The sequence below is a fragment of the Meleagris gallopavo genome, chromosome 11, assembly GCF_905368555.1.
Source record: "Meleagris gallopavo chromosome 11, MGAL_WU_HG_1.1, whole genome shotgun sequence".
NCBI lineage: Eukaryota > Metazoa > Chordata > Aves > Galliformes > Phasianidae > Meleagris > Meleagris gallopavo.
Window position 1 is genome coordinate 12,040,220 of NC_139414.1, and position 22,655 is coordinate 12,062,874.

At 45.6% G+C, this 22,655-nt stretch overlaps 1 protein-coding gene across 5 annotated transcripts in view; it reads left to right on the top strand.

Moving 5' to 3' along the window:
- The window catches only part of LOC100545437 (D-beta-hydroxybutyrate dehydrogenase, mitochondrial-like), an 18,462-nt gene extending 509 nt beyond the window's left edge, over nucleotides 1-17,953 (top strand). For 2 of the 5 annotated variants that reach the window (XM_085232601.1, XM_085232602.1), the window contains exons 2-5: nucleotides 4,423-4,533; nucleotides 10,716-10,857; nucleotides 14,274-14,426; nucleotides 15,914-17,953. In XM_085232601.1, the coding sequence (XP_085088727.1) occupies nucleotides 4,423-4,533; nucleotides 10,716-10,857; nucleotides 14,274-14,426; nucleotides 15,914-16,395 (888 nt within the window). In that variant the 3' untranslated portion in view covers nucleotides 16,396-17,953. Of the gene's footprint in view, nucleotides 1-13; nucleotides 584-4,422; nucleotides 4,534-10,715; nucleotides 10,858-14,273; nucleotides 14,427-15,913 lie in introns of those variants that run through there. The other 3 variants (XM_010716377.4, XM_085232604.1, XM_085232603.1) reach the window with 3 other exon arrangements.
- Nucleotides 17,954-22,655: the final 4,702 nt, after the last annotated feature.

Here is a 22,655-nt window from a genome sequence, read left to right on the forward strand (position 1 = left end):
CGGGGGGCCGGCCTCGCTCCTCTCGCCGCTGTGCGGGGCTGAGGGAGGCGTAGCGTCGGCGCTGCGAGGGGGAGCCGGGCTGCTGAGAGCCGAAGCCCGGCACGTGCCGTAGCTCCCGGGCCGTTGTCGGCCGTTCGGCTGCGCCGCGAGTGCTGAATGCGCGGATGTTCGTACGGCCTTTGACGTTAGGAAGTGAACGTAACGCAGAAAAAAGCCCCGTGAATAGAATAACTGCATGACCGGCCTCCTTTAGCGTGCTTTCAGAAACCAGCCGGGTGCTCTCGGTGGGTCGCGGTGAGCTCGGCTCCCGGTTGTGCTGCAGGACGGATCCGCAGATCCTGCCGCTCTGAGGCAGCCGGGATTCAGCTCCGTTCTCCTGCTTCACTGCCTTCCACGTGGCGCTTCCCACCGCCATCCTCTGCCTTCTGTGCCACGAGGAACCCCTGGCCACGGCAGTACCTGAGTAGAGGCAGCACCGCGGCCTTCTCCAGAGAGCCAAGGAGCAGTTCGGTGTCTGTCCATCACGAAGGTGATGGATGGTGCACGAGTTGGCCTCCAGCCTTTGCCTTTGGAGGCCTTCCAGGTGTGATGACTTGTGCCTGGCTTCTTGTGCTTTAACGTGCCTATACAACTTTGACCCGTGAATGTTTATTGTACTGAAGCAGTGGCAGTGCCTGTGCATCGTAACCAGGCGATCCGTGCTAGCCAGAACTGCAGGAAAGTTAATAATTCTGAAATTCCTCTAGCAAAGGAATCTTGTGTCTGGTGGCTGTTCTGCAGGTAGGGGTTTCTGCATGTTGGGAAAAAGATCCCTTTAGAGAACATCTTCAGTTTCTCTTCCTGGGTTTGAAAGCTCCAAGCTCCTAACTCTGGAAATAAGGAACAAGGAAAGTTTACAATGTAACTGCTTGTTCTTATCTTCAAATTAACGTACCTGATACAAGGAAATGATCAGGGAGGTCATCCAAGGCAACAGCATGCAGAAAATAACATCACAAAGTAGAAAAGGAAAGAGGGCAAGCTCTGAAACTGTGGGAAGACTGGGGCTGACAAAGTAGCTTTGCTTAATTTCATTTCTAATTAAGCTTTGCGTAATTTAATTTCTATTGCAATAAATGTGTACACTTTGGATAGATCACCTATGTAGGTAAAAGCTTCTACTGTTTAACAAAGCACTCGTATCCCTGTAGGAAAAGCTTATGGAGTTTGTGTGCCTCTGAGTATAATAGCAAATAATTAACAATCACAGGAGCCTTCTGTACTGTAAATTGTTTCTAACCTCTCTGGTCACTGTAGGCTGCTGGGAGGATTTTTTCCCATCCTTGTTTTTTGCATACATCTTGGTGGTTGGTTTGTTGTGTTGTTGTTTGTTTGTTTGTTTTAACCAGAGAAAACAAACAGCTGCTGTGAGTTAAACTTGATGGAGATAGAACACAGCCCAGCCATTTATAGATGGGTCTTCCTTTATTTCATGTACCTGAGCTGCCCTTACCAAGCTGACTGAGGAGGCAGCTGCCTCTGGCTGAGGGATGCACTTTTCCTTTTGCCTGTTCTGGTCTTTGGATGTGATCAGAGCTCTTTATGTCCTGCTCATTTCCTCTGCTTTCTGGAAGTTCTTTGTGTTCAGGTCTCAAAAGCAAATGGTAAGACAGAGTAAAAAGAAGAAAGGTGTGTTCTTTAAGGGTCAGTTTGCTGAATTAATGTGGGAAGTAACCTTGGCAGACCTGTGATCTGGTTAGTTATTCATCCTTGTTTTTCTTAAAATTGTGTCACTGTAGGTTAAGACTGAGCACTACATCTGGTTCTCACTCAGCCTTTGTCCTTTAGCTGTAGCTATATTTAACAGTTCAGTAGAACTAGCCTGTAGCTGGATGCATTTTTGTCTGACTATAGGAGTCAGTGTTCGTGTGGGTGTTGATGTGATAAATGCAGGACAGACTTTTCATCAGTTCTCACTTCAGTTTCACGTCTTGACTGTCCTTTGAAACAATAAGTTGTGGATGGGAGAGGGCGTTGCTCGTTTGCCTATTGCTGTTTGCTTAGGCTCATTTAGGTATGTGCAGTAACTGATCACTATCACCCTGCAATTATCCCTTATTGCCATTTCACTACCACATATCAGCAGAACAAGGGGTCAGAGCACTGGGGGTTGCCTGATTTCTGTCTGAAACAGTGGCTGGGCAAGATGGTGAAATTCCTACATAGGGAGTATAAAATACAAATGTTTGTATTCCAGATGCCATTAATATGGTAGTGGGGCATATTAGTTGTAAATGCTTCTGCTGAGATAGAAATGACCTCACTTCACAGAATCACAGAATCACGGAATTGTAGGGGTTGGAAGGGACCTCCAGAGATCATCGAGACCAACCCCCCTGCCAAAGCAGGTTCCCTACACCAGGTCGCACAGGTAGGCATCCAGGCGAGACTTGAATATCTCCAGAGAAGGAGACTCCACAACCTCCCTGGGCAGCCTGTTCCAGTGCTCCGTGACCCTCACCATGAAGAAGTTCTTACGCACATTCGTGCAAAACTTCCTGTGCTGCAGCTTATGTCCGTTTCCCCTCGTCCTGTCTCCACGTACCACTGAAAAGAGACTGGCCTCACCGCTATGGCCGCCACACCTCAGATATTTATAAACCTGGATCAGGTCCCCTCTCAGTCGTCTTTTCTCAAGGCTAAACAGACCCAGTTCACTCAGCCTTTCTTCATAGGGGAGATGCTCCAGGCCCTTCACCATCTTTGTGGCCCTCCGCTGGACTCTTTCCAAGAGATCCCTGTCTTTTTTGTACTGGGGAGCCCAGAACTGGACACAGTGCTCCAGATGAGGCCTTACCAGGGCAGAGTAGAGGGGGAGGATCACCTCCCTCGACCTGCTGGACACGCTCTTCTTAATGCACCCCAGAATGCCATTGGCCTTTTTGGCCACGAGGGCACACTTCTGGCTCATGGCCAACCTGTCATCCACCAGGACGCCCAGGTCCCTCTCTGCAGAGCTCCTCTCCAGCAGCTCATCCCCCAGCCTGTATTGGTGCATGCAATTATTCCTCCCTAGGTGTAAGACCCTACACTTGCTTTTGTTGAACCTCATCCGGTTTCTTACTGCCCAAACTTCCTTACTGCATTCTCCAGGCATTTATTGCCATGTCACGTTATCACCTGACAGATAGAGTTTCTGTTTGGAGCAGTCTGGAGCACTGCATTTGGGTGGCTGCTGGTTGAGATACATCTTAAGAGTTCGCTGCTTCACAGCAGTGCCAAAGAGAGGGTAAGATGGCTTTCAAGCAAAGAAAGAGGATGAATGTGCAATGTTTTGGTATGGAATTCTATTCGGGATTTTGAGTTCTGTTTTCAGAACTATCACAAGCCTGTTATGTCAAAGCAGATGTAGTATCAAATCTTCTCTCTCAATTTAGCTGTCAGTCAGAAGTTAATAATGTAGGAGAGAACTGCGGGATTTGATAAATGGTTCCTGTTAAGAGTTCAGTGCTTCAAAAGGAAGCCCTAAGCTGTAGTCACACTCCTGCGTGCTAAAATACAGCATGAAAAGTACTGCATAGAGTGGGAGTCAGAAGGGTACAGACAATAGTCACTGCAGTTAAAAGAGCTGCGGTGCTGATTGGACAGGTGACATACTGTCATTGTAACTTTTTCTATGCTGTTCTTTCTTATAAGCCTATGAGCTGATAGGTCACTCGTTTATTTTAAAATACCTCTGTGCAGTTTTGGCCACTGATACTTGATAGCTGCAGTTTTAGCTAGGGTATCAAGATAACACAAGTTGTTACAGACCAGTGATAAAATAAACTTAGGATTTCATGGTAGTTGGGAGCTGGTTATTTTTCTACGCAGAAATCTTGTCTACACCTTTACGCTGGTTGCTCCAGCAGGAGTTCCATAAAATCGCTGGATCTAGTTTGCAGTGAAACAGGTCAGTGGTCATTGTGACTGGAGTCTGTGCCCACCGCCATGCACAGGGAAAGAGAGCTGAGCTGCAGAGAAATATGACCAAACAATGCTTTGTTGCATTTAGGTTATTGCTGCTTTCAGAGTGATGCTTGTCCAGAATGGTGCACCAGATCTCAGATGGTTATCTGAGCTCCCTCTGGTCTGGAGGGAAGTTATCCCAGCTCTTCTGGATATGTGCTGAGGTGTTCTGTAGGGGCTGCCTTTCCTTCTCTGTGGATTTCACAGTTGTGTTTGACTGCTAACATGAACGGCCATCTTTCAGGTAGCTTAGATCAGGTGAGCTCAGCCCCACACAGAGTCCACATATCAGCCATACAGCCTCTTAGTTGCTAACTGTACCTTCTAAACACTGGCTGCAGGTCTGCAAGCTGCTCTTTTGCTGTGTAGCTCAATGCTGCTGGTACCTGCAGGATTGCAGTGTCTGATGATAACATATTATCTTTCCCCATACAGGCTGAAGGGAAGGCGGTGCTCATAACAGGCTGTGACAAAGGTTTTGGACATGCCTTGGCAAAACAGCTTCATGCAAGGGGATTTACTGTTTTTGCTGGATGCTTGCTAGCGGTGAGTAATAATATTGATCAAAATTCTTCTGGGACTGGAGAAAAATTTTTCTCAAGTAACAGCCTTTTTATCTGCAGCCTCCATTTGTCCTAATCCAAAACCCGTGGGAGGTAAGGTGGGGAGAGATTCTATGTATCTTGTGTTGCTTCATCCACCTGTTGAATCTTGTTCCTGTAATTCTGAGCTCTTTAGGGCAGGGACTGTCTGTCAGCTGCATGTCTGTACAGTAGCTTGCACAATAGTGTGCAGGGTTTGAGGTTGCTTCTGGAACGTCTCAGCAATGCTGCAAAATACACAATAAATCTGGTGATTCAAAATTGCTATGGCACCATGCTTTTCTGTCTTTTCAGTCATCTCTGTTGCTATTCCTCATTCTATCACAGTCCTCTAAGGACATTTTACCCAAACTTCTCTCTATGCGCCTTGGTTGGGTTTATCTCCAAAGTGCTTCTCCAGTTTCTCTGGAAGCTGTCTGCTTTTTAGATAGATGAGCAAACCAACTAACTGTACCCTTCTGATACCTGTAGGTCTCACCTTCTGTCATTTTACTTGGTAGGTAGTATCAATTGTAAGAGATCAGTTTAGGCACACTGAATCAGAAGGGGCTGCAGAGCTGTCAGTCCAGTCCCTGCTCCTGCAGGTAATCATGTTGTGTAATCCTCTATAAATTGGGCATGGTCCACTTCCATCTGAAGTTTTATCCTTTTTTTTTTTTTTCTTTTCCTCTTTAGATTATCAAAACTTATGTAATTTCCAGCATTAATTGTTTAAAATCATTTCATGACCTCTCGGTTGTCTATCAAATGATCTTTAATTTCTTATCTCTTCACTGGATTGAACGACAGTGTGCTCAAAGCTTCTCTCAACATTTGTTTTCTAGTCTAAACAAAGTTGCCCATATAATTTCTCTTAAGTATCCTCCACTGCCTTAAACACACCAATCAAAATGAATGTCAGGCTCATAACTGGCTTTTCTATGGTTTATTTCATGCTCTAATTTTTGTCCTGTTCTTCTACTTTGTTCTTCATGGCCATCCACGTTATGCCGTGTTTTTCTGTACTTCTGATTTTTTGTCATGCACACTCCTGTGTTATGGATGAAAGTCACTGATGAAAAATAGTGAATGAGGTTTGTCCTTTGGGAACTCTGCTGGTGACACTTAACCAGAAAGAGCATTTTAATTCCAGTATTGTCCAGTACTGTCAATTGCCATCTCTCTTAATGGGTACTTTATGTCCTTATTTCAGTCATTTTTTAGATGTTTTATTTTCTTTTGGTGCAGGTGCTCCTTCTTACACATCAGTACACACACCGGAGAGTTAGAGAGGAAAACTGACTTACCTGTTTCACTAAGCCAAAATAAGAGGGATAAATCAAGTGTAATAAGTAAATTCAGTTGGCAATGTACCAATCATCACTTCTAGTGCTAATAGATGACATTAAATAGATAGTGGAATTCTTTATTTTTGCTCTCTTACTACTTCTCAGTGGAATAGATGCTATTTGAATATTTCTGTTCCAGTCCAGATGGTCAGAGTGATGACCACAGGTTGATGAAAATTGTGAAGGGCAAGAACAATAGAAAAGCAGTGTGGCCATCCTTGGCTGTGTGATTTCAGCGGAGGTTACGTTCTTCCTCTGAACCAGCAGGGAAAGTTATCAGCTGACATATTGTGTAACTCGAGAACAAACGAGTCCTCTTGGAAAGCTGCCATTGTTTGGAAATTTCCATGCAGAGGCTCTGTAAATCCTTCAGTAATCATGTCATTTGCTACTTTGGGGTGTCTATCTTTGCAGTGATAGCAAGTCAGGCGCTCACTTTCTACAAGAGCAGATGTAGGAAACAGAAAAGAGGTGACAGAGGGGTTCTGAGGAGGCTCTTTCAGAAGGCTGCACGCTTTTGCACAGCAGAGAGGAACAGACTGGATTTGAAGACACATAAAGAAATGAAGTGCACCCAATCTGAGTCTTGTTTGCTCACTTTATTGACACTAAAAATTATATATATTTCTGATAGACTATTACTTGTTCCCAGAGTGGCCTGGCAGCTGCTGGCATCCTCTCTGATCTGGTTCTGGCAGCTTTGTACTCACAGCCAAAATTGTTGTGATCTCTGCTTGAACTGTGTAAGTGGAAAATTCATCAGCAATCATGGCTGGTCTGCAGGTGACTTTTAAGATGTTAACTGAGTGCTTTGATCCTGAAGAGGTAGAGAGTGGGAACAGCTTTGGGTTTTAGATGGTTGATGGGGGAAAATGTCCTCAGAGGTTTGAGCAGGAGGTTGCTGAAAACCTAACGGTAGACTGTGTTTGGGATGAAATCTAGAGCTGACTCTTCCAAGAAAAGGAAGCACAGAGCAGAAAAGGGTGATGGATCCAAATGAAGTAAGAGACAGTGGTGAAGGCGGAGAGCTGTTAGGTAAGATCACTAGTAAAGAGTAAGATAGGAGCATGTGAGTGATTATTAGTAAGTCAAGCTGTGCGTATGCAGTGTGGTTAAGGATGCAGCCACCCTGTGAGAATTGGCAGCGTACACATAACTGCTTATGGCAGATGCAAAGCAACTTACCCTGTCATCAAAGAACACCTGAGCTGTTGTAGGTTCACTGCAGGGTCAGAGCGGGTATGGGGGCAGTTGTCACAAAGTAGATGGCAGCCTGTTAGTTCACATGTAGTACTCCACCATTGCTTACTTCCTTTTGTGCTGAGAAATAAAGGTTCCCTGATGTACTACCAGTCACAGAAAGGCCTGATTAAATAGAATAGAATAGTTCAGCTGGAAAGGACCTTCAGAGATCATCTAGTCCAACTGCCTGGTTGCTTCAGTCCTAATCAGAAGTTAACATTATTGAGGATGTGATCCAAATTCCTTTTGAACACTCACAGGTCTGGGGCATCAGTTACCTCATAGGAGCCTGTTCCAGTGTTTGACCACCCTCATGGGGAAGTAAGTTTTTCTTAGTGTAATAAATGTACCAAAAGAGCATTGAGAAGGTGAGCCAAAGTGGTTTCTACCGTGGGTGATATCTTCAGGAACTCTTGAAGGTAGGGAATTTCCAGATGGCTGAAAAAGGGCAGATGCTGTACTTGTCTCTCAAAAGGAGGCAGACCTGTGAGGTTATCAACCAGGCAGCTTACCTTCCAACACGAGATGAAGCTGCAACACACAGAACTGTCAATGTGATAAATGCCTAGATCATAGTGTCATGTGTGCTGTACGAGTTCACTGGGAACAGGTTGTGCCATGTCAGCCTAATCTCATTCTGGCTAAGCAGCAGCGTGGTTCAAGGGGAAGGAATAAATACACCTCGAATAAGGCTTCTGATGCAGTCCCTCGTAGTCTGACGAGCAAACTTACACTCTAAGCCTGTGACTGCTGTTCAGCCCCAGTGAAATTTTCTTGGAAGTGCCCTGGAACAGAGTTCACATAGAGGAAAAATAAATATGTGTGTAGTGCCAAGCAGGGAGGATTGCAGGTCCCTGAGGGAGTAGTATTCAAAATGATGCCAACAAATCAGTTGCAGTCTGAAAACAAATAGCTGGAATCTGGTAATGACAAATACAAGCATTTTTTCCTGAGGAAATGTGGAGAAGGAATGGGTGGGTAGGCAGCAGTGAGGGAACTGAAGGTGACAGAAGGATGCAAACCCCATGAGTCAGCCCATGTCCTGCTGTGCCGTGTCACATCTCGCTCTGGGAAGCAATCACAGCAAAGCTGTGCCTGAGTTGCTGTGTGATGTGGGTAGGTCTGAGGCACATCTGAGGAGAAGGAGCGCAGTGATGAGGTGTGGGAGGGCTGCCAGAGGGATAGGTGGCAGCTCAGGGATTGTGCTCAGCGCTGGGTTTGTTGCTTCTCGATTCCCAGAAATGACTGCAAGCGCCCAAAGCCTTGCCAGGGTCAGAGCTGCCATTGGGACCAAGATGTTGTCCCCCCCCCATTCTGGTGGCAGCTTGGATAGGATTGCTTGCAAGGATAGAGGAACCAGGCAGTGTGTGAAGAACAAATGCCAGGTTCAAAACCAGCCTTCAAAAAATGAGGAGGAACTATGGGAGCATATGAACTGTACAGTGTGCTCGCTGTCCCTGAGGTGCCCTGAACTATTGGTTTTATAGCTAAATAGTGTCTGGAATGGTGTCTTCTTGCTGAAATCAGTCTGCCAAGATCATTGTATTTTGTCAACAGCGATTAACTTGTATCTGGGAAGGTAACTTTGCAGTGGAATAGGGGAAAATATGTTTCAGTGTGAATAATACAACTTATATTGGATTTTTAAGTTCACGATCTGCAAGTTTTTTTCTCAAAAAAAAACAACTAATCAACCAAACAGTGGAACTATTTCTTTATATCATGAAGATTATGAAAGATTAAAAAAAAGAAAAAAGAAAAACAACACAGGGAAAGGTGTGTTCTGTGCTCTGTGATTACAGCTGTGGTTGTTTGTTTGCAGTGAGATACAATAAACTTCAGAACTTTGTGTAATTCAGAGCTGACATACAAGAGCATCTTCCAGAAATACAGTGAGACATCACACAACCTTCACTCATTTCAAAGGGAATATAATATTTTGATGACTGCGTTGTTAACTACCTGTAATGTCACTTCTAGAGAATCCTTTCATGGCTGGATAAGAGTCACTGTGCGCTGGAAAACTTCAAGTCTTTCTTTTTGTGATACCTTGAAATAGCTGTGATGTGATCTGCAGCCATAGGGACAGAAGCAGATTCCTACTATTGCCATAAATCTGGAGTAATTACATGCTCATATTAACAGGGGCACCCTGTTTTTCTCAATGCCTGGATGGAATTTCAGCTCTTTTCCTTCATAACATGTCACTGTTCACCGAACTGAAGGTAGAGGCAGGGTGGTTTATGCTGTGCTCATTGAATAGGTAGCTTGAGATGCATGTAGAAAAACAAGTGGTTACAGTTTTTTGCTGTGGAGGCAGCATGTTGCTCTCCTTGTTTGCCCTTGTGCTGTGGGTGGGTGTTGGTATCAAGTTCTAAAGGAAGAGTGGCAGCCAGGCATGTGACTCACCTATTCATAACTTTTTCCTCCCTAACAAGGCAGATCCTGTAATTCAGGGAGTAGTTTGGTGAACTATATCTCGAGCCTGCCGAGGAACTGCGTGGCTAATCTGTGCTCTATTCAGTTTCATTTTTTTGTATAATAGCTGAACTTGGCTGCCTATCTTGTCTGGAAATGACCAGATAAAATTTGAAACGCAAACCACGTTTAGGTTTGGTATACAAAAAAAAAAGCCAACAACACAACAAACCAACAAGTAGTAACAATGTCTGATGGTAACAGCAGTAAGCTGTTAAGAAATTAAGGACTCATAAAACTATCTTCATTATTCTAAGTTAATTGTACGTTACTTTTCTCAAACATTTTCATATCATTCTTCAATAATGAAGTCTTGAGAAGGTGAGAAGTACCTTGTAGAAAAGGCAAAAGAAAGGAAAAGGAGAGAAAGGAAGCCATCATATTACTGGTAGAGCCTTGTTCTTGTTTCTTTGGACAGACCTTCCTCCTTTTATGCTTCAGCCACACAAGACAAAATTATAGACATCTTCATTGCTCATGCTTTCCTGTGTATCCTGTTCTGCTGCATATTTAGTGCAAAATATTACTATTATATAGGTTATAGGCTTTCTGCTGTATCCTGTAGCATCAAACTGTTTGTTGGTAGGCATGCCAGAGGTGACCTTAGTGTCTTGCCTTGTGACAGTACTATCTCATTAGAAGCTAAACAATATTTTGGAATTAGATGAGTAAGGTACCTAATAAGCCTTTTGCTGTTAAGCCTAGAAAAGCAGCCTCTGATTTGTGTATGAATGTTTGCTGAGTTACCTATGGAGCATGGGGATTGGGGCAGCAGGGAGCCACCTGCAGTTATCCTGAGCTGACGCAGTATTTGACATTGTTATGATTGTGAAACCCTTCACATGAGGAGCAAACACGAAGGGCTTTGGCCCTTCAGAGCAGTGGGTCGTGATGTAGATGTTCCCTCCCTGTGCTGCAGGGAACAGATTATAGCCATGGGTTGCACAGTGGGTCATGTGTCTTGTGTGCCTGGTTCTGTACCAGGTTTACACCTCTGCATGCAGTTTCAATAGGTGGTATTTTCTGTCTCTGTGAATATGCCTGCATTAGCAAGGCGTCTTTCTTTTCTGCTGAGCAGGATAAGAATGGAGACGGAGCCAGGGAGCTGAAGGACATGAAGTCAGATCGCATGAAAGTGCTACAGATGAATGTGTGCAGCGACCAGGAGGTGGCTGAGGCTGTGGATTATGTGAAGATGACCCTGAAAGACCCAGAGGAAGGTGTGTGGGAATCTTTGCTTTTCCGGGCCAGATGATTCTCTGGTGCACTCACAGAATTCTTCCTATGGATCAAGCCCAACTCTGGCCAGGTTGTTCCTGTACTGCAATGCCAAAACATGATTAACAAGCTTGAAGGCCTGACGATCAGGCAGAGCTGTATTTGGGTCAGTGGGAATTCCCATGTGGCCAGCACATCAGTGCCAGAACAAGAGAGCAAGACTGGCTTAGATGTTAAGACTCTAACCTTACATCTTGTAAAAAGTGATGAGTAGCAGCCTGTCCCTAAGAACTTATTTCTCTGAGTGACCATAATGACATACGATGGCAAGACCTTGATTCCCTTCTGATGCTCCTGTTACAGCTTCACAGATGTTTCTGTAGCAATCCTGCTTGTGGAGAGGTGGAGAGGCCATGGCCCCTGGCTGCTTATTGCTATATTCATACAACCTGCTTGTGTAATCAGGTGCTGATCTGGTCCATAAAACTGACTTGGACCCAAATCTAGATTGTTTTTCAGCTGTGCCAGTCCATGCTTTCAGTTTGCCATGCAACACTCTAGCTGTGATGTGAGACAGAATTCAGGATGGGCTCAGCACAGACCACCTTAATCTGCACGCAGCCTCGAACATGAGTCCAATTCAGGGGCCTTAGGAGCATGCGAAAGAAGATAATTCTTTCATGTTTCTTCTTTCATGTTTCTTTCTTGGGAATGTGTGTGGGGCTGGGAAGGCAGGAGAAGAGTAGCCCATGAGAGCACAGACAGCACAAACAGCTCAAGATACAGGTGGCAGGATGTGTTAGACATGCTCCATGTCTAACCTTGCATTGGGCTTGAATGGAGGAGAAGTACCTGGGTAAGGGTGACTGACTGCACTGCTGCTGCAGCACAGCTTGGTTCCTGGATTGGGCTTCAGACAGCTTCTGTGAGTGGTTTGGCAATGGGATATGAGCTTACAGCCAGAGCCTGTGTGACACCTCACCTCTTCCCACATAATGAGGCTGTGAGGCTTTCTTGCCCTTTCTGGGTTTCTGTGCAGCCTCTGTGTGAATAACAAGCTGGGCAGCAGCTACAGTGCCTGGCTGAGAGTGAAGTTTCACATCTGTGTCTCCAGCATTAATGGGTTGTGTGGCTGGATGGTGATTGCTCCTGAGGCTTGGATGAGGCTACCGTGAGCCTGCCCTAATTCATATAAATGCATAAATAGTAAATAACAGCTCTAATCTTCTTGCAAATTATGTAGCACACCCTTCCTCCTAAAAGAAGCATATGAAACTGAGTTACATACAGGCTCTGTTCCCACACATGCTTTGCATGATTTTTCTTCCTACGCAATCATCCAGCCCTCGTCACACATTTCATAGCTTCTTAAGCTTTTCCTGAAGAACCCAGCAACAGCAGTGGTGGCATGGTGCCATTTCCCACTGTGAGATAACTTGTAAGGGGGCAGCTCTGTTGCTCCTATAAATGCAGCACTGTTCACAAAATCTTGTGTGCAGAATGAACAGCGAGAGCTTGTGCCCTTGATCAGCAAGTTGGACCGGTTCCTCCTGCTCTTGAGAGCCTTACCTTGTCGTTGGTTGCTGCAGCACAGACTGCAAAGCAGTAAAGACCTCTTTTTAGGCGGCATGTGACTGAGGCTGGGAGCTTACTTATAAATAGTGCTCAGTAACGTACTGGAATATAGTCTGTATTCAGACTGAGGTGTGTTGCACAGCAAGTGTGGCCCTGCAGGAGGTAGCACAGAACAGTTCTTGTGTTAGACTTCTCTACCTCCTTCCACTGTGTACATAAGGCTAAACTCATTCTGATGTTGGGAGTGCCACTGTTTGTCTTTGGAGTTATGTAGTTCCCACTGTATTATTGACATTAAAGAAGTAATAGCGATAAGGCTATGCTCTATAAACACACCACTGTCCTGCAAACAGCCTTGTGACCATTTAAGTATTAGCTCTTTGTTCTGTGTGGCCTGACTGGGATAGTCTTAGAGGGAATGCGTGGTTATCACTGGGTAGGAGATGCCTTCCTCTCCTCCCTTCTACATGGGCTGGCCGGAAGCTTTCAGAGGAAGTAAACTCAGCTGGGACCAGGACAGGGAGGCCTACCATCACCATCATGAAAGCTAACCTAGCAAGGGCAGGTTGGGCTTTTAAAATGAACCAGGAGAATACATTCTATTGGGTGAATAGGGGAATGTTGCAATTTGCTTAGACTGTATTTAGTAAAAGATGTGGTTACTATCTCACCACAAATAAATCTAGGCTGGAAGATTTTCATACATGAGAGCAGAGGAGGTGTTGAACAGAGGCTGGGCAAACTGCCCAAATTTTTTTCAGAGTTTGGTAAGCTTATGTCAGAGTGGTATGGCATGGGTACTTGCGATAGCAGTGTCTGAGCTCCCTGTACACAAATATTGTTTCTGATTTCTAAGTGTGTTCTTAGTACTAAGAAGAGGGTCAGAAAGTAGAATGGAGCCCCAATTCAAGCTTGCTATTACACAAAAAAATAACAACATCAGGAGAGCTAATTAGGACAACTCTTATCTTGTTCCAGCTTTTCTGTTTGTTCTTACTGCAGTTTATGGCTGCGTAGTCCTGTGCTTCAGCAATTTCACAAAGTGTGGGCTCCGCCCTAAAGTATTTGCCATGGGAATTCCTACAGTAATAACTTCAAAGGGTCAAATGCTCAGTGACCTGCTAAATCTTGGGCATGTAAGGGGCTGAGTGCAGGAGCTCGTGGTACGTGCAGTCTATTTAATCTTGATGGGACTGCATGCACAATAGAAGCTCATTTTTTAATTCTAGTAGTTTAAGGGTTGGTTGTAAATTTGCCATGTACTGCAATAGTTGGGATTGAGGAAGTCCGAATATCTGGACTGAAGTACAGGAGCTGGTAACTGGGCCATGATCCTGCATATCAATACTGCACGCTTTCCCAGGTAGTGCATCTCATCCCAGACTTGTGAAGTAGACTTAGAAATCTAAGATAGTTGTTTTCTTTTTGTTTTTTTTTGTTTGCTTAATTGAGGGAAAGTTCAACCGTCTTCAGAATGCAGGAGGGCGTGATAAAGTCCATGAGAGAAGACAAACCTGGGACTTAGAAGAGGCATAAAAGAGAGCCACCAGGATCCAACCATACAGAGACAAAGCACAGCCTCTGGCCTTAGAGGAGACATTCAGGATTGCTATGCTTGTGGACCCCTCTCACAGTCCCAGAAGCTTCAAATAAGCCCTACAGGCTTCATATCTGGTATCTTTAGGGTATTTTTTCTCCTTGCTGGGTTTTTGTCTATAACTTTTTTTCTATGAAAGTGTCCAGTTCTTTGTCAAGATGTTGAGTTACTGTGAAGAGAGCTGCTTCTCTCTGACATTCTTCTGTGTTCCATTCTTTAACGTTGTTTTTTTGTTGTTGTTGGCAGGTCTGTGGGGCCTGGTGAACAATGCTGGTGTCTCAACTTTTGGAGAGGTGGAATTTACAAGTTTGGACAACTACAAGGAGGTGACAGATATCAACCTGTGGGGCACCGTGAGGGTGACGAAGGCTTTTCTGCCCCTCATTCGCAGAGCTAAAGGTATATGCTGGGTAGTGTGGCAAGGTTCGTGGATATTTTGCCACACAGCAAAGAAGCATAGCTAAAATGTATGAACCAAATTGCTTCGAAGAATACCAAGAAGGATGTCTGTGGCATGCAGGCAAAATAGGCAGCACTGTTTGATGTGTTGTGTTCCAAACAGGGGGTGTGTCTAAGCACTACACAGCAGGTGTGATCTTAAACGTTCTGGGATATCAAAGACCTCCAAGCATTGCTGGCAGAGATGACTGGAGAACTTGGGCCACCTTTAGAAAAAGTGTCTGGAGGCCATAAAAAAGATGCTTCTGGTTTCCAAAGTCACAATGAGTGCTTAAGTTTAGACGGCTGAATCTTTCCCTTCCTGTTACTCAGCTCACAGATGATTGCAGAGGAGTAGTCATGGAATAAATGAGTTCCATAACAGCCATTTTAGATAGCATACAAGAAGGTGGTTACCATCAGAATTCTATTTTATGGAGGGGGGACGATACCTATGAGCAAAGCTTTGAAGAACTTCTTTATTTAGTGTGTGTGGGAGAATGCTGGTACAGCTATGTGTTCTGTGAGGACAGAAAGAGGCTATATTGAGCAGATTGCTCAGATCCATTTCCAGAAAGTACCCATTAGCAAGCCCCATCTAACTACAGAATGCCACTTATCCATCAGGTCAGTAAGTGGTTCTCACAGTCCCTCCTAACTTTGCCTTGCTCTGTAATGAGAGAGCAGAGCCACCTTTGTTCCTCAGCTAAAATTTCAAGCTGCAGAAAGGTGTCGTACTCCATGGCCGTGAAAATCCTCTTTGTGGGAATAGCTGATGAGATTTCAAGGGCCTGTTTTGTAAGCGTAGCCAAAGCTGTAATCCCACACTTGTTGAGGAAGGACAGTTCCCCACGGAGGGGTGACTGCTATTACCACTGCCCTCAGACAGTGATCTAGCACAAGCTGCAGGGCTCTGCCATTAGGCTGACATGGGCTGCTCATAGGAGTTTGAACAAATGCTCTTTGCTGCTCCATAGACAGAAGCACATCAAGTCTCTTCTCTGTTTATCCAATGCATGTTATGCTGTAGGCAGTCCTGACCAGCCAGTGGGGTGAGAAAATTACAGCTCTCGTGCTGCAGGTTCTTCCACTGGTTCTGCTGGTGCACGCTGGTTAAGAACATACAGCTAGTAACCTGAGAAGATACAGATACAGACTTACTTGGAAATTAGAAGGAAGAAGATGTCTTGTATGCTTTCTACATCCTTATCTGTACAGAGGCAGGTATGTGGACCACCCACTGAAGAGGTCAGAGCTGAGGCTGGCCTGCTTGAGTCTAGAGAGACTCCTGAGGATTTGGACACTACTTCAAGATGCAGATTTCACAAATCAGTGCCACCCAACAAAGCACCTTTTTACCAGAATGTTGTCACTGCTGCTTCTGCAGCCCATGCTGACCTCACTAGGAACAACCAGTCAGTCATTTTTCATTGCTCTTTCCTCTCCAGGCCGTGTAGTGAATATCACAAGCATGTTAGGACGGATGGTGAGTCCATCTCGCTCCTGCTACTGCATTTCCAAGTTTGGGGTGGCAGCCTTCTCCGACTGCCTCCGGCAGGAGATGTATCGCTGGGGGGTCAAAGTCATCCTCATTGAGCCCAGTAACTTCGTGGCAGCGACCGGCATCCTGACAGAGGACGGCATCGACAAGCAGGCCGAGGTGCTGTGGAGTGGAACCAGCAACACCGTGCGGGAGGACTATGGGAGGGAGTACTTCACTCGCCACGTGGCCCTCATGAAGTCCTTCGTTAATAGTGGCCTGAAGGACATGTCTCTTGTCTTGAATGACATCACCAACGCGCTCATCTCTGCACACCCAAACAACCGCTACAATCCCATGGAGACCTACTGGTGGATGAGACTGCAAGTCATGACTCATCTGCCCACTGCCATTGCTGACTGGCTTTACATTCCTGGAGCCACTCTGTAAATGGCCATCCTTCAAACATCCTTCCAGTGCTTGTATGTACGGACAGTTTAGAGCTGTCTTAGTCCTATACTAATTGCTGGTGCATCTCCTCTTTAGATGTTTGTGTCTTCAGTTTGGTTGGGTTATGGCTTCGCATCTTGTGTTATGGGATGCTGAGGAAAGTTGTCTTTACTGTCTCTTTCCTAACTTGGTCTGTGTATCCCCTGCTGCCCTGATTAAAGTTGAAAGGTGTTTTGCTTTTAACTGTGGAGAAGACAGAGGAAGGTTAACATAACGGATCAGATATGTGGCTAGTGTAACTAGGTCAGCTGAGCTCCCCTAGTGATAAATTGGACTCATTACTGGGCTCTTGGTTTTCCTTACAAGGATAGGCCGGTAATAGCAGAGTGAAGCTGTTGCTGTGAGATGTCTCAAAGGGAAGAAGCTAAAATGGGAAACAAAAACAGTTTTCTATTTGATTAAAAATGGGTCAGTCACAGCCTTATTTTGTTTTCACAGTACTGGTAGGAAGCTCTGCTGCTCCGTAACTGTTTGCTCTTTCCACATAAACAGCAGCACTGCCTCTAAACAGCCTCATTACCTAATTGCAAAGAAAGGTTCTTCCCTCCCAGCACTGTGACCAGCAACCAGAGACAGACTGGGCAGGGAAAAGCCCTTGTAATAACTCGTGGTACCTGAGCTGCCCCTCAGCCAGTGGTCTCTCCACCCACTGCTGATGAGCTGTGTGAGATAGGCTCCTTTAACTGCTGTGTCAGGTACCAGGTGAAAAAGGGCAGTGTGCGGTCAGTTCGGCCTGACTACGAGCTCTGGAAGGATGTTTCAGGTGATGCATTTCTTTTTAATTAATACTGCACAATGAAATTTCTACGTCACACATGATTGTCTCCTCAGAATTTCATGACAACTGATACGAGCTACTTTTGCAAAATACCCCTGAGGATCTCTCCTGTTGGCCATATCTGGAGCATTCAATAGTTTTTCCAAGTGCTGAGGCTGCCAAGCCTCACACCTTATGTCCTCTTTCCAAGTGGTGAACACCAGCAAAGCAGCTAGTGGTGATCTGCCCTGTCATTCTAGGGGATCAGCTTCCCATTCCGCTGCTAAATTTTGTTCTGTTTTGTCTTATGTGAGATTAAATGAATATGAAAAGAGCTTATAATTTGCTCTTTCCTCATCTATCTCGGGTAGCTATGACTTTGAAGCTGTGCCTTAAACTTTTATATGCTGCTCTTTGTAACTGCTTGGAGACTGGATGCAGCTGTGAATGCTGTGATGCCAAAGGAGGCAGCAGGCTTCCTTTGGATATGCTGTGGAGGTAGCTTGTATTACAAATAATTTCTGAAAATGCTGGCTATGCAGTTCTTTTTTTATTTCAGACCATAATCACATGGAGGCTGTCTGGGATCCAGTACCCAGAATGATTCCACAGTCCTACTGAACTGCAGCTTGTTTAAGCAGTGTTGAAAACACTTCTGCCCCTTGCACTGTGAAATGTGAGTAATGTTAAGTAGCACTAATTTGCACAGAGGAAAATAAACTGTGAGATTTGTAAAGCACATGTCTGTGTCTCCAGTGCTCATTTCTACAACGTTTCTTTCCCCCTCTGAACATCTCAGTGTCCTGAGCAGTTTTGTGTTCGTTGATTATACCCATTTTTTTTAGCACTGAAGTAAAAAATGGGGCTAGGAGAAGGAGAGGCAATGGAATTGCTTGGGTTTACTTGGACGAATGGGCTGTGAGAAGTTTGAGCTGCTATTCAAGTTAATGGCTTCAGTTACCAGGCCGGCTCTTCTCTGCAAAGTGGCTTTGTACTAAGGCAGTGACAGGAATGAGATCCTTCCTCTAGCAGTTCCCAGTCTGGACTGCTGGTAGGAACGAGTGGAAGGGAAGAAGCAATTGGAGAAAAGTTCCCCAGAAGATCCCTATTTTGGAGCTGTGTCTGGTGGCTGTTTGTGTTCATTCTTGGCTGTAAAGCAAAAAGCCTCTTAACTTGTGCTGCATTTGCTTAGGTCTTCTCAGCTATTAAGTTCCGGGAGGTCTCAACAAGCACACTGCCTGTGCTGCAAAGGCCGTTTCCAGACCAACGGTGCACTTACAGTTTCACAGGTCCTGTGTTTCATTAGCAGAAAGCAGCCAGAGAAAGGCCTCTGCAAACACACACATTACCACTGTTTGTATTTTATGTGGTTTCCCTCAAGTGACATTGGTGAGAGAGTGTTGATGCAAGTTATTCATTGCCTCAGCATTCTCCATGTAATTAATCCAAATGCTACAGCTGTCAGGTAATAAGGATTAGCTCTTCTTACAGGCAGAACTGAGACTTGCAAGTCAAAAAGTGCCCAAGGCCATGCGAGGACCTCATGCCAGAGCTGGTATTAGGATTTCACAGCATGTGAGCCCCAGTCCCTTCGTCTGTCCCTCTGAGAAGTGCTTGGGTGAGCTGCCACAGCCCAGTCTGATTTCTGCCTTGCTGGGAGCTCTGCATGATGGCTGGGGGTGAGAGTGCTGACGTGGAAGAGCAGCATCAGATGTTTCTGTACAGTACGTGAGCTCTGATCCAGCAGGGGAGAGCCAAGCTGACTGAGTGGGTCCCTTCCCATCTTCCAGCAGCTGTTTGCTGTCCAGAGAAAACACAGTTTTAAAATCTGCTCCCCGAGGCAGTTAGATCACTGTAGCATGTTGCATTATGCAGTCATTGAGGGAGATCGTTGTCTTGCTAATGAATAACAGGGAAGAAAGCTTAATTCCTTTTGAGAATGACCTTCAAGTCTGAAGGACAGATAAGCCAGAAGTTAAGTGATATCCCATGGAAATCCTTGCTCATTTCTGCTGTGAGGAGTTAGGCTGTGGCTTTCCTACAAATGGCCAGCTGCTAAGACCATGGCAGTCCTGCCTTTTCCTGCGTGTTCTTCATGACGCTTTAAGACATACAGCTCCTTCAGTCTTTGCAAAATAGTTCTGTTTTCCTGTTCACATTGGGTTAGTTCTCTATGATGCCTCTGGGAGCCGAGGACTGGTTGTCTACATGTTGTGTTTGCTCTGGTCCAACTTAACACAGCAAGGGAACTTCTGCAGCCTCCCATATGAACTCTGTGAATCTGTCTGGGTGCTCCAAATAGCTCCACGATCTCTGTCTGAACCACAAAGCAAGACCCAGAATAGTGACAAGTCTCAGTGTGTGTCCCTAACCTCAGAGCACCCGTGGTATTTGGCTTACACCCAACATGAATCCTCAACTGGCAGCACAGGGAAGTTTACAGGGTGAGGTTCATTGGGGGTGGAGTAAATAAAGATCATCTCTAAAAGTCCAGAGAAACCAGAAAGCTCTTCTAAGCAGCAAGAGCTGCAGAGGAAGCGGTTCATCTCAGGCAGGGGTGAGAAGTTGCTATGGAGATCCCTCACTGATGGTCTTGTACGTGTTTCGCTGTACAGGGAGACACACAGAGAATAAGAACGCATGCTTCTTCCTCTGGGCTTCAGAAGTTGTTACCACAGCTGTGAATGAATGACACTCTAGGTCTGCTGTTCATGTATGTCTGGGAGAGTTCAAACAATTGCAGAATTGGCCAGGAGCTGAGCGATACCAAATGTTAACTGCTGCACTGGAATGGTAATCTGCAGTCTGCTTGGCTGAGAGAAAAGCCAGCATCTGGAGAAGTGTTCATAGGCAATGGTGTGTAATTTCTCTTAGATAATGTTAGCAATTGGAATATTTCTATGTGCCACTTTTTTTTCCAAATGATGGCCTCATAGGCACTGTCTGGTTACTGAGCACTGGCAAAAAAAAAAAAAAAAAAAAAAAAAAAGGCAAGGGATGTGAGCTGCTCTGCTCTGCCAAGCAGGCCCAAATTAACAGATACTCTTTTTCCTGGCCAAAGGGTGCATCTGACCAACCCATGTTGTGTTGGCAACAGTCTGTGGAGCCTATTGCTTTGATACCTGGGATGGAGGTGGCTGGGTGTTGGATTTAAGATGCCCTTTGTGCATATCTGGCTTTGAACTTGTAGCCGGGGAGCCGTATTTCTGCCGGAAACATTACTGGGAAGGAGGCCAGTGATGGCAGTATTCTCACACACAGCAATGTTCTTGAAACCAGCATGGGACATTGCCCAAGGCTGCTCTCCTCAGCACCATACATCTGTTGCTGTAGTGCAGTCCTGTTTTCAAAGGTCTATATGGGGTAGCCAGGGCTTCTGACTTCAACCCTCAAACATCTCCTCCACTAGTGGGAGACACAGAAAGGAGCCTGTTCCATTCATAACTGCCTTTTACATATCTGAAGACTGTACTGAATCTTGACTAAAGAACCTCCATCTTTAAACCTTTTCATCCACGTCATTTTTGAGCGTTGAAGTGCAGCGCTGTGCAGGCAGCTGTGGCCTCCCATTTATGTGATGAGTGAAGTTCAGTTTGAAAGACTGAGGTTAGACAAATAAATTCATGTGGTCTGGCAAGGAGATAAGGCTGAGGGTTTCAGGTGCAGAAGCTGTAAATTCACGTGCTATCCCTACCCACTTCTGCTAGCTGGAGCCACTGAGTTAAACCACCACACAGAAATTCAGTTGGATCTTGCCCTTGAGAAAAGATCAAAGATGAACATCAGCATTATCATCTGGAAAAGAAAAAAGTATTCAACATGTTAAATGAAGGTTAGAAGGCTGTACTCAAGATTACTACAACAGCTACATCAGCTCTGTGAGGCTGCTGAGCCCTGCCCTGCACTGACTGCTGCTGGCCCAGCTGCATCCACTGCAACAGTGCCACCCAGCGCGTCTCAGTTGGAGGCTCATTTTGTGCTTTACAAATTCAAAACCATTCCTAGGGCTTGATCTTCCTAGCCTGGGGGCTGCTCTGGACACAATGACGCTGTAAATAGCAAGACACCAGCAGCAGGAGCACCTGTCTTTCTGGCTAGGGTTTCAAAAGTAAGTCTTCAGCTTCTTCCGTAACCACAATGCTGAGAAATGCTTTTTTAACAAACCAAAACCAATACCAGCATGTTTCTCAGCCAGCTGCCTGAGTGCTGGGGATGACAGAGATGCTACAAATAGCATGAGAGCTTGTAACAGAGCCAGTGCCACCTCTGGGGCCTGGCCCAGAGCCAGGCGGAGTGCATTAATTCTCAGCAGAGCTGGAAGAGCCTCAGGGATGTTACCAACATGGCCAGATCATATTCTCCCCTGGCATGTGTTCGAGGACATAGCACAGCTGTGCCTTCACCTAGAACAGTGATGTGGAATAACAGTTCTTCCCTGATAGGAGCTCCAGAGGCACAATGGTGCAATGCTTCTCTGGCAGCATGATATAGCGAATGGTTTTTCACATTGTTCTTCAGTCTGACCACCCCTGCGTGCACATCCCCTGCTCAGAGCCACGACAGCATCACCTGGGAGGGGGCAGCTTCAGGCACCGATGGTCAGGTGTGGTTGTCATGTCTGCTGTGCAGTGATTCATTTCTCTCAGGGTGGATAGTTTCACTTCCCTCGAGGGGTTCATCTCCCAGTACTGACTGCAAGCAGAACAGTTGCAGAGCGGGTCTCTGTCTCCCACCACCTATGGGTTTGCAGCACTGCTTTGCACCTGCAAGGTTGTCCACTCCCAAGTGCTGTGCCAGGTTCTCTTGCAGAACCAGGCATTTCCCCAGTGCTTGGCAGCTCCAGCACACAGCCAGAGCAGCAGAGTGATCTGGAGCAGCCTGACCCATCTTCCTTCACCGTGTGTGAAGACATTGATGAAAGTAGAAACAGGTGAGTTTGACGAAAATAGCTGCTTTGATTGTAAAGTGAGCATTTAGGCATGCAACCGAGTGAGAGCTGCTCCATTTTAATACTGTAACACAGATTGAGATGCAGCAGCTCTGCTCCTGGCACTGCTGCTGGTGTGTGAGGCGTCCGAGCAGCTCCCTCTGCCTGTGCTCAGCTTCCTCACACCTCTGCTGCTGTCTGGAAGGTGTTAGAAAGTGGAAATCCAAATCTACTTTGTTGTTACAACTGATGTCCAAATCACTGTTACTTCTTCCATTAGCTGAATCACTTTTTGTAGCAGAAGACATTGCTCCAGACTTATGTGTCAACGCTGCAGAAGTGAATTAATCATTCCTGAAATCCCCTGACTAGTACAGAGCTCACCATGAATGGCATCTCTGTGCTATTTCAAAGCCTAACTGTGGACTGAAACAAAGTCAGAGCACTGGGTGCAGAATGTATGCTATTTATTTTCTGTACAGTGTAAGATCCAGCCAGGGAACACTCAGGCCTGTG